The sequence below is a fragment of the Pleuronectes platessa genome, chromosome 17 (assembly GCF_947347685.1).
Source record: "Pleuronectes platessa chromosome 17, fPlePla1.1, whole genome shotgun sequence".
Classification (NCBI taxonomy): domain Eukaryota; kingdom Metazoa; phylum Chordata; class Actinopteri; order Pleuronectiformes; family Pleuronectidae; genus Pleuronectes; species Pleuronectes platessa.
Window position 1 is genome coordinate 21030114 of NC_070642.1, and position 12024 is coordinate 21042137.

General features: G+C 46.8%; 1 protein-coding gene across 1 annotated transcript in view; it reads left to right on the forward strand.

The window, feature by feature from the left end:
- Positions 1–2307: 2307 nt before the first annotated feature.
- man1a1 (mannosidase, alpha, class 1A, member 1) overlaps positions 2308–12024 on the forward strand; it is an 89890-nt gene continuing 80173 nt past the window's right edge. Inside the window, exon 1 of the mRNA XM_053444719.1 lies at positions 2308–3040. Within this exon, the coding sequence (XP_053300694.1) occupies positions 2531–3040 (510 nt within the window). The 5' untranslated portion in view covers positions 2308–2530. The remainder of the gene's footprint in view (positions 3041–12024) is intronic.

The following is a 12024-nucleotide window of genomic DNA, read 5'->3' on the forward strand; positions in this document are numbered from 1 at the left end:
CCTGAGAAGGATTCCTGCATTTGAGAATCTGTCCTGAAGTGCAGCCTCTGAACGATGCAGCCTCTTAATTGGTAGAAACAGAGAAGACGTGGAGAACTCACACAGACGCTCTCATTCTTTGGTTTCTCCATTAGCATTACAGATCAACATTGAATAACAGCAACTGCAAAACATCCGTTCCTCTTCACCTTTGGTTTTTCCCAGAAGGGTTAATGGAGTCTGCAGCTTCTCCAACAACCGGGACAAGAAGACATTTTCCAGGCAGGACTCCTACTCAGTTTTATGACGACACTCAGAGAGTACAGTAGGTTCACTTATTTATTTACAATAAACAGCAAACACTCTCCTGGTTGTGGAACCTGTTGTGCTTCCTGTGAGTTCCCCTCTGTCGATCGGTCTGCAGCTGTTGACGCCTGTCACACCAGTAAATGCTCACATTGCCTTCCAGGTGCAAATGTATTTTATACGGAGCTTTAACGGCCCCATCACCCACTGAGGGTGCTTCACTGGTCACGTCCACTCTGTGCTTCTTTACTTCTTCTATTACCCACCGTGCACACACTGTTGATACGGCCATCGAGGGTGATTCCCTGGTTCAGCAGGTTCTGCAGTGAGCAGACTGGAGGTGCTCGGGATCGAACCCACGACCCGTTCTATCTCCTGAACCGCAGCCTGTGTTGAGTATGTTGAGCACATGGTGACCTGCAGCATGAATTCACAGCCAGACACATTGTGATACTGTGGATATTATCTGTGGCTTGTCCCAATTGTGTTTTTTTCTCATTTGGGACTCGCTGTGTGACGGCTCCGTGTCTGCAGGATTACCTGAAAGTGTTTTCCCACACTTCTGTGGAATTTAAATGCCAACACACTCCGCCCTCACTTCAAAGTTTGTGGATTTGTATGAATGTGTTTGTCGAACGGGCTTTTGAAATAATCCGTGAAGATATTTCCACCCAAAACAAGCCTCTTATTCCTGTTCCTTCCCTGCTGGGGGGGGGGGGGGGGGGGGGGGGGGGGGGGGGGGGGGAAGGTTCAGTGACTGTGTGCTCGCTGAGGAGTCGTCTTACCTGACCCTGAAACACTGAGTGATGTCACACCTGGCGGCTTCAACCCTGACCCCAGAGCAGTCAGGTGTCGGGGCCGAGCAGTTTCCATCCATCTGTCTTCCTCTCGTACTATGTGACCCAAATTTATACTGGTTATACTGGTTCTGAAAGGGGAGCAGCCCTGTTCGGTCATGTGAACTGGTGGGAAAAAAATCCGCCTGTCAACTCAACCTGTGGTGACACGCACACAAAGTTTATAGGTTTGTAACTGTCGTCTCCAAACAGTGACTCATGGAACTCGGTGGTTACACAACAGAGCCTTGGTCTGAAAAGAACTGCAAACCTGTTGCAGTTCAAACAAGTAGAACACAGTGTCCTGTTTAATGTGTGGGTTTATTGGGAAAGACACAAACAGGAACAGGAACACTCATGTCTGTAGCATGTTTCCACTAGAGGAAGGGAAGCAATACAGCATTATTTAAAAATGACTGTGTTGACGTGTGTTGGTTTCAGTACCATGTCTCCATGCTGCTCCTGTGGTGTCGTCCAAGTGTCTTCAAGCTTGCCTCAATAATTTACATCAAGTCTTCAGCCCAGATGTCCTCTGGGATCCACGTGTAAACATTAAACTGGTTTAAATGTTTGGAGTTGAATTTGAATGTTGGGGCTTGAAGAGACTTGAGGAGCAGCACTGAGGCTTGTTGTGTTGTTTTTCTGTTGTGTTAAAACATGTGAAGAATTGGCCACCATTGACTTCAATTGTATTGGAGTGTTTTGTGCACACTTCCCCCCCCACACACACACATCTGGCTAGTTGAGAGTAGATGATGAGTGAACTTTACTTTTTGGGTGAACTACTCCTTTGACTTCCTGTGGCAAATAACTGTAAAATCAAATATTGTAAACTCTTTTTAATACTTTTTATATTTACCCCTACAGCTTTGAAATACAAACTTGATTATGATACAGATAACAGAAGCTACATTTGTTATATTCTGGTAGTTTTCTGTTATCTGGTTCTTCTTCCTCTTCTCGTCCCACATGTGGCTCCGCATGTCACCAGGAAGTGAAGTGCTCTCCGTCGAGCTGTCAGAGCTTTTATACCGCGGGGCGGCGGGTCCACGCCCCCGCGGGTCTCCTCCACTCACATGGCCGAAAGTGATTCGCTGGCCGCGGCTGTCAGTCCTGCCCATCCAGCGCCGCTTCCTGTGCCAGCCGCTCCGCTCCGTGCGCACTCGGGCTCCGGCATGGACACACGCTCGCTCCGCAACTTTCCTCCGGAGCTCTCCCCGCTGTCGCCGCGCGTCTGACACCGAATCCCTCGCTCCCTCCGCCCGCCCGGACATGGACCTGTGAGCGGAAGCCAGCGAACCCCCCCCGAGCCCCGACGCCGCGTGTTTTCGAACCCGTGTGTGTCCGTTTTTGTGTGTTTCTTTTTCCTCGTTGTTGGAGTTACCGGAGGGGGAACCAAGGGGGGAAAAATGCCCGTTGCAACTCTCCTGCCTTTCACCGCCACCCCGAGCAGGAAGTCCGCCAGCCCGACCTCCTTCAGGCTGACGGAGAAGTTCATCCTGCTGCTGGTGTTCAGCGCCTTCATCACCCTCTGCTTCGGGGCCATTTTCTTCCTGCCGGACTCGTCCAAGCTGCTCAGCGGAGTTTTCTTCCACTCCTCCGCGGTGGAGACCAACACCCGCACCGGCCCGGACAGCAGCGACTCGGGCTCGGCCGGCAGCGACGTCCGGGTCCTGGCCAAGATCAAGAAGGACCACGAGAAGGCTCTGCTGGAGGCCAAGGATACTCTCCAGAAGAGACCCGACGAGATCCAGCAGGACATCCTCGACGAGAAGGAGAAACTTTCCAGGGACAGTTTGGCTCAGGTGGCGAAGGACGGCGGCCATTTACCCGTCGTGGAGTACCACCGCCCGCCGGGGACGACCGGTCACGAGCCCCTGGACCCGGAGACCAGGGACCGGCGGGCCAAAGTCAAAGAGGTAAGGCTGAGTGGAGTCAAACGTCGCACCAGACCCCGTTGAAAACCCCACCTTTTTAACGTCTTGTCCCCCTGCTGCTGTTGTTCCTCATCGCAGGACACGGTTCAAACCCGTGGACGACTCCCGCGTGTCTCCTCTACAATTCGGCTTATGTGTTACATACCAATAAACTCTAACGTGGATGATAAATTAACTTTTACAAAATGTTCGCCCGTGTGTCCTGTGAGTGCGGCACATCGTGGCCAGCGGTGGCAACAAGCGCACAGCGACAACACAACTTGTGCTGTTGCGCGATCCCAGCCCGACACGGTGGATCTGTTCCAGCCGAAAACGGCACAAACCGCTGTTGTGTTCAGCGGAATATGTCCCGTCACACTGCGGGGGTTGCGTTCCCCTGTCGGCGGATCCGACACGTTAATTTGGCAGGTTTTTAAACGTAGTTCGGCGTGACGCTTTTCGTTACGCGTGATTTAGCAGCAGGCAGCTCCTGATGGGGGGGAAAGGAATGCATGCAGGATCCACCGACCCCCCCCTCGGGCTGGTCTACCTGTCTTTCAAGGTTCCCATGAGCCAGCTCGTACATGCATTCACAACGTGCTCCTGAGGAGGAGGAGGGGGGGGGGGGGGACTTTAAGGGGAGCCTGCAACATGCACGCACCCACAACGATTGTGTGTGTGTGTCTGTGTGGTTATTCAGAAATGGAGTCATAATCTGCCTTTGCAGAGAAAGTGTTGCAGTGCCCCTGAATATCCCTTTCCACTCAGTAGCTTGTGTCCCCCCCCCCCTCCCCTCTCATCCCAAGCTGCTCAGAGGCTGGCAGCCTGCAGCAGGGTGGAGATCACCAACAGGTAGCAGTGTGTGGTATGATTGTGTTATGTCACAGCACAGTGTGTGTGTGTAGGGGGGGATCCGGTGGAAGGCCCAGCGGTGGAGGCTCTGAGATGGTTTCAGGTGACCTCCAGGCGGCTCTCGCTCCACCTGTGATCCCTGCTCTTCCATTTGTGGAATAAAAATATCCTTATATCTTTATATCTGATGTCTTGTTGGGAAGAGCTGTCACACGGGGGGGCGGGGCGGGGGGGAGGAGAAGGGGATTGATTTGATTTCCATACTCTCACTCAGGGAGATCCTCTGGTGCTCCCACACAGAGGAGCATTGAGCGGGCCAGGAGATAAGGTGCTGGTCTCCTGATTGAGCACATGTGTCCTGTGTGAAGACACTCAGATGGAGTGATGTCATCTGGAAGTCAGATGTGTGGGGGGGTCGTAGAGGTGGAAGATCACGTGACTGAGGTCCAGATATGACTTCCCACGTCGGCCTCAGGGGGGTCAACAGGCTTCTGGTCAATATTCACAAAATGAAACATCACAATGATAGATAGACTGGACACCACTCTACCACTTTATTGCTTTTTGTGCTTTCAGGAGAAATTCATATGTCGAGAAAGTATGAAAAACAATAATTTTCGTAAAGATGAATCCCCTGAAAGAGAAATACTGTCAGAAATCCTTTTCAGTAATGTAACACAGCTTTCAAAACACGATTGAACTTCAACACTATTAATTAAAATGTCCTACAATGTTCAGTCTTGTAGTAAAACATGATATTTAATCAATATATCTCTTACGGATGTGGAAAGCTGCCCTGAATCCCAATAGACTCACTGTTTGAAATGCAGATGACGTTTCTGACACGTCGATGAAATCCTCCTCCGCCTGAAGGTGAAGACACTCGGCTGTCGAGCTGACGACCGCACGAACGTGGCATTAAACGCGTCGCGCCCTCGAGAGGCCATCTTGTTTACAAATAACAGGTTGCGGGTTGTGTGCATCCTCCTGTCGGCCTATCACAGATGTCACAGCTGCTACAAAACACACAGATCTGAGGAGTTAACTCGGAACTCCGCTTTAGAATGAAATCGTGGTTAATCTGAAATTGTAGTTGTTTACTTTGGGGATACCTTTACTTCATGATTCACATTTAAATCCCAAAGTCCCCAAGTCCTTCCCTCTAAGTTCTTTGTTTTCAGACGTGACTTTGTGTGACTTTGAAAGCAACAATAGAATCAAACAACGAGTCAACACAACACGGGGCTCAGTGGATCCTGTAATGACTCATTACGGCAGCTGCCTATGTTTATAAAGTACAGTGGGGACACAGATTCTCCCCTTGTGGGCTTTAAATAAAAAAAGACCAAATATAAAGTTAATTAAAAAAGGATAAGGCTTGTTCTGGGGGCTTCAGACTGGCACTGACTCTAGTGGCTCCAGCTTGAAATGGGTCTGCACATGAAAACCCAGATTCTGTTTGATTCCAGGAGTAAACCCATCAGAGCAAATGGTGATTTGAACAGAAGAAGAATCACCCGCTGATTCCCTCAGAATCAGTAGGATCAGAATTTGGGATTCAAGATGGCAACCGGATGATTTGAGACAAAAACAAACTGGAAGTGATCAGTTGTGTGTTTTTGTTTTGATGAGACGTTTTGCTGGTGTCTCATGTAGACGTTCATTGTCGTCACAGCAGGTACAGAAGCTTCTTTCCAGGATTATCGACCTGATTATCCTCCCTGATCACATTCTTGTCTTTTTAAAAGCTGGATATTGATCACCACTATGTAAAAAACCTTTTGTGCTGAACAAAACCAAACAAGGAAGGCGGGAAATCGCCCTAAATCAATTCATACTCAGCCGACAGAGTGATTCAGCTTTTGTGATTCAGGATGTTCAATTCTGACATATAAATCTAAATCAGCAGCATTGGAACTCAGTATTTCTTTGAAGAACTCACAATAGAAGCATTACAGGAAGTCACAGTTGTCGTTAGTAGAAGAGGTGTATTGATATCTTAGTGACACTTTTGATTTCCATCTCAAGGCCTTTGAAATAGGGAAAATGCTCTTTTGGCTGCAGATTGATTTGCTGGTTGATTGACATAATTCTCAGTTCGTTGTTATTCAGATATTTGAAGCCACACAGGAGTTTATCTGCTCCTGAAGGTTGGAGGTTTGTATCGTCTCTGTTTGTTGATTTTTCCTCACTCTCCTCAGTGAAGCCGATAACCCTGCTGAGTAAAAACCAGCCGCTCTTACATTCTACCCCTGATGTCATGTAGTCGGAGCTTCTTGAATTATTTGAAGATAAAGTTCTCTGCCGCCCGCTTCTCACACCACATCTCTCCCATCTGACCCAGTTATCTGGGGATCTGGCCCGCAGCGTGTCGCGGCCTCAGCGGGTTAGCGCTGTGTGTTTGTGATGGGGCAGAGGACGGGGCCACTGGGGCCACTGGGGCCACTGGGGACACCCTGTGAAGGATAAACGACTTGTTGTGAGCGAAGGTCCACTATTCTACAATCAGCTAAATCTGTTTGTCTGCCAGGAATCACAGGCTCTCTGGAGATCCCCCCCCCCCCCCCCCCCCCCCCACGCCTGCCGTCTGGGATCTGGATGTTTCACTTGGACTCAGAGAGGCTTCGGAGGCGAGCGCGATGGGGGGTGATAATGAAAAGCGGGGGGGAAATCATGGAAGATTGGACAAATGCTTGAGCCTCAGTGTAATCTGACAGTAAACTACAAATCCCTGTTAGGCAGAAGCATGTTTCTGTGGTGCACCGGGGTAGTTATGTCATTGTGGTGGCAGATTAGCTGTTTGAACAAAGTGGCAGCTCAGGAGTATGTCACAGGCAGGTCACATGGGAGTTCTGTGCACTCGTTATATTCACACTTCCTGTTTGAAAGTCCGTATCAAGATTAACAGGTGCAGAAACTAGACTGTTGATCTCGGGGGACTTTCTGTACAGTTTTGCTGCAGAAAGTTGTGGAATTTCATATTTAACTTCTTAAAAGCAGATTCCTCTCTCAACCAATCACACATTTTCTTTCCCCGCCATCTATTAATCCTCTTTCAATAGCTTATTTAGTTGAATTTTATATTATTATATTAGAGGTTTCTAATTCTAATATTTGAGAAGCTAGAACTTGTTTCTTTGACCACCGTTAAAACCATAAATTTACAGAAAAGTTTCTGAAAATGATCTGAGCCAGATGCCTCCACTCCATATTATTTCTATATTTAAGTCTATATCAGGACAAAGTGATTTAGCATTTGCTTTAATACAGCCAATCCCAGTGAGTGTCACACAGTCAGGGCATCATCAGCAGACTGTACAGGACGCTGCACCGTATCCTTCATCCTCAGAAGATGATATCTGTGTCCGTGGTAAACACACTGGCTGGTTCTGACTCTTTTCTGGTATTAATAGTTATGTGAAAATATGATAAATTACACAGGAAATCCATTTCCCCTTTTGTACTGGGGATCTGCACGAACTCCCTCCACGACCCCTTGAGCTGCTTTCGAAAAAATACAATGATTAGACTTGATGCTAATTAACAAACACAGACTCACTTTTGCTCTGAGTGACCTTTGCTTTCTGTTCTGTATGACTCATCCTGCTGCTGCTGTGTGAGGTGCATGAGGCTTCATTGAGCGTTTAGCCACGAGGACAGTTTGTTTGCACTTTAACAAAGTTTCCAAAACTCCTCTGTTCCTGTACGTTGGGATTCTTCCAAACTTCTCTCTGTTATAAGTTCTTGAAAACACCAGATTAGTGTGGACATCATGTGTATGTGTTGGTCAGAGGATTGTGGATTAGAGACAGGTGGTTTCTAAAGTTTATCTTTGTGCCATTTGAAGCCGATCATCAAGGAAAGATGAAACTCTCTCTCTCTCTCTCTCTCTCTCTCTCTCTCTCTCTCTCTCTCTCTTTGTTTCCTTACATCTGTCATTTCCCTCCTCCCCTCCCTTCATTCCATCCCTCTCTCGTCCTCTTGTCCACTCATCCCTTCTGTCCTTGTGCCTTGTTCTCTACAGGATTCACTTTAGTTGTTATTGCCTACTCCCAGAGGAAACGTTAAGCTCTGCATGCATACGTGGGTTTGTGGGGGTGTGTGTGTTTGGTGGGGGGGGGGGGGGGGGGGGGGATTGAGTTACTGCTGGCCCCTCCAGTTGCTCTGTTTAATTGTCTAATGTCTATAATAGCTGTAACTCACCACCAGCAGGGATTCCTATGTAGATGTACATCGATGTACTTGTGTGAAGCAGAGACAATGGACGCTCTGTTACATTCCAACCCTCGTGTTAGCAAAGGGACAGGGAAGGCATTACTATTTACATTCATGTGGAACCACCCCTGTGTGTCAATAATCAGGTTAAGAGGCTGGTGGATTGAAAATACCAGTTTGACCAGTCACCAGTTTGTAACCACTGGTATCAGAGCAAAGAAATACGTTTCTCTGAAGCTTCATATCGTTTCATCAGTAGAATCTAAATCATCACGTGAAGGGTCTTGTGATTTTCCTCTCTCTATTTTTAGAATCTCCCTTCTCCATCGCTGCACGCTTGTCTTATTGAGTTGAGTAAAAAAAAAAACTGGTCACATCCAATAGATTCATGACGGTTCATGTTTCTGCAGAGAAAAGAGATCATTGTGTGGTTGAGGTCTTATTTTAGGGCTGAACCAGTGATGTCTTCAAGTCAATCGCTAGGAAACTAATCACAGAACTTATGTCAGATATCAACAGCAACTCTAGTTACTTATGATACAATCTATTTTCCCAAGTTTCCAGCTTTCCACACTTTATTTTGTGTCTTGATACTTGAGATGATAATGTGCTCACGGAGAAGATTCCATAGGAAACTACTATCATTTGAATTTATCCACGAGGATTGAGATTGAAGGGAAGTTTCACGACGATCATTAGGTCGAAGCACCGGATGTAAATTCTTACGTTTTTAAAGTTATGAAATGGAAATGACCCTGAGATCTCGGGCTACTGTTATAAATCAGGAATGTTACCATCGGCCCCATGAAGACAAATCATCCTATACCTGCAGCCCAAGGCCCCAAACGCAGGCTAGGAATATAAAGAGAGACCCAAGTAATGAATATTGTAATGGTGTAATAAAGTCAGTGTAAATATATAGTCCTAGTGGATCGCCCGTGAGGCTTTAGATATTTTAAATCCATAAATTAATATGGATTGTTGCAGCGTGGTTCTTACAGAGTCGGGGAGGATGGATGGTCCAGCGGTTGGGTTTGTGCTTGTGGAGGATGAGGATGAATGTACTCGGCCCCCGGTCTCTGGCTCCCCCGCCTGATGCCTCTCGAGCAGAGAACATAGTCTCCAGAGTGACTGATGGAGCAGGTTTACATCGATAGACTCTCAAACTGTCAGTGAGCGTCTTCCTTGAATTTGTGTTATGTGCTGTAGCCCCAGCTTCCCACACACCACAGGCCTGGACGGGAAGATGATGGTCTATTAAGCTTCGTTGCCTATAGACTGTTTCCATCATCAGAAGTGTCTCCTGAGCCCCCCCCCCGCTCATACTGTATATACTCTCCCAGCTCCTCTCCCGCTCATGCATAGTCATTAAGCATTAATTTGGGAAAGCTTCGAGCAACAAATAAATTAGATGGGTGGTTATGGGCGATGGGTTGAGGCGTGAGCGAGCCCTGAAGCGTGGAGAGGGAAGTGCACATGCAGGACTATATATACAAACACAGTGCAGCGAGTGGAATGCACACACACACATCGCCCTCGGCTGCACAGCCACGAGTATTACAGACGGGGAAAGTCATGGAGAGTTGAACATTACTTTACATTAACCAATTTAAAAGAAGGTTGGTGCTCTCAGTCTGCTTCATCAGCCACTTTAGTTCTGTTCACTTCAAAATAGAGAAACTGGTGCCTGGTACAAGAGAGACTTTATTTTTTCTCTTTCTATGACATTAAGATATTTCTCAGGGAGTAATCAATGAGTGAGTTAGATTTGTTGATGCTTGGTTGAATTGTAGGTGACGTTTGGCCTTTTGCAGTTTATTTGACAGTTCTGACATTTTTACTAGGATGATTTAATTGAGAAAGTAATTGGGAGGAGTTTTCTGTGATGGTAACAGAAGTTGTTTGTGGGGAGTTTGGCCTTTTCAGCTCAGTTTGGGGACGTGGATGCTGACATTTTGGAAAAAACTGAGACAGACCTGTCCCCAAGTCTTGTCCTCAGCCATTTACACATCGGAGCATCACACGGCTAAGTGAACTTTTGCCTTGAGGTTAATCTCGGGGGTTATGATGCATGAAGGTGCCAGGTGATGCAGTTTTAAACCATTAAGATTTAATGTGTTTAAGTGCAGTGGGGTTAAATGGCCATACTGGGCTGTTTTACCATCATAGTGTGTCTCCGGAGGTTTGAAATGTGCTTTCAGTCACTTCATGGACATGTAATAGTCGCTCAGCTGACGTGGCCGAGTCTCAACTTGCACTAAAGCAGAAGATATTAGTGCCTGAAAGAGAAAGCTGACTGAAATGTCAGTAACGAGTCATCGATACCCTGTCAGGCTCCGTGTGGCGCTTCAGTCCACCCAGTCCACCCAGTCCACCCACAGCTCAGGAGACACAGACTGTGGGATGTGCACTTAAACTATCCAAGCACAAATCCAGAGAGAGGCTGGACTGATATAGAGAAATCTGAACTGGTCCTTTCAGTCGGGCACTGGGAGTCTTGTGGAGTTTTCCACCATGCAGACCTCCTGTATGTGCACACTGACATTTGAAGCTAGAGGTGATCTTTTCAGCTTTGCTTTTCTTTGCTGAATCCCATCAATAAACCACAGGCTTTCAACCTGCAGCAGGAAATGGACCTGCTTCTCTGAAGTGTGTGTGTGAGTGTGTGTGTGGGTTCTCTTCCTGCTGTGTGCAGCTGCTTATTGACAGATTCCAGTAGCTTTACAAAAGCGACCATGTTTTATTTTGTGTATGAGAACGTTATGAGCTCTTCACGGTGTCTGGTTTCTCTTTCCTTTCCTCTCACGCTCACTTTCCTTTGGTGTCACTTTACACACACCACCCATAGATCCACAACTGACATCTCTTTCTTCACTGGTGCCCGTCTTTGATAAGAATGTCCCTCAGCAGACACCGTACCTCCGCCCAGGTGTTACATTTCACACAGAATCTGCCATTTTCTTTTTGGCGTAGTTCTAAGAATATTAAATTTGCACATAACCTTTTAATTTCCTACTGAATTCACATTCTCTCAGATGCACTTCGGTGGTTTTACAGGTTTCTGCACAGTGGCTGGAAAAGTCCGACTCCCCAATGAAATCATTTAAATCCACTAGACCCATATTATAAGGTAATAATCCCCATTACTACTCTCCAACTTTCCCTTTAACAACTTAAGGGAAACATCTCCTTGGAGGCTGTTATTTCCATTTAGTAAATTTGATCATATTTTAATAAGAAGACTTTTACCCACTGTGTTAATTTGCTGCTGCTGCTGTTTGACTCCGCTCTGTCCATCTGCTCCACATTAAAACACTTCCAGCGATCCAGAGGACACAGTCCCTTGCCTTCACTACAAGGTATTTATTGTGAAACATCTGCAAGAAGTGTATTTCATTAACTGCAAGCCCCCCCCCCCCCCCCCCCCCCAGATGAAATAGAATCTACTGAAGTCGATTAATTAGAGAGAAGAGTATTCCATGTGAAAGGAGGATCTCAGAGAGGAGAGTAGAAGCAGGATTGGGATGAGGGAACTGATGGAACTCAACTTTAAGATACTGTAAATCCACCAATGAATGAATGAACATTGGAATATCCCACTATGTATTGTGCATATTGCTTTTTTGGATCATTAGCATTGCACGTTTGCAGCATAATTAGCATTTTTTTGGGCTATAGACAGTGATCTATGCTGAGCAGAGTGGCCTCAGTCTCACAGGGCTTCGGGGCAGACACACAAATACACACACACACACACACACACACACACACACAAACACACACATGTAGAATCTATGGGCTGGCGTTACTATTAATGACAGTGCCTCATGTGATTGACACAGCTGTTGGATCAGTGAGGCCAGCAGGTGTGATTTGTCTTGTGCACCTCGGAGGTAACATACTACTTTCTCATTAGCATT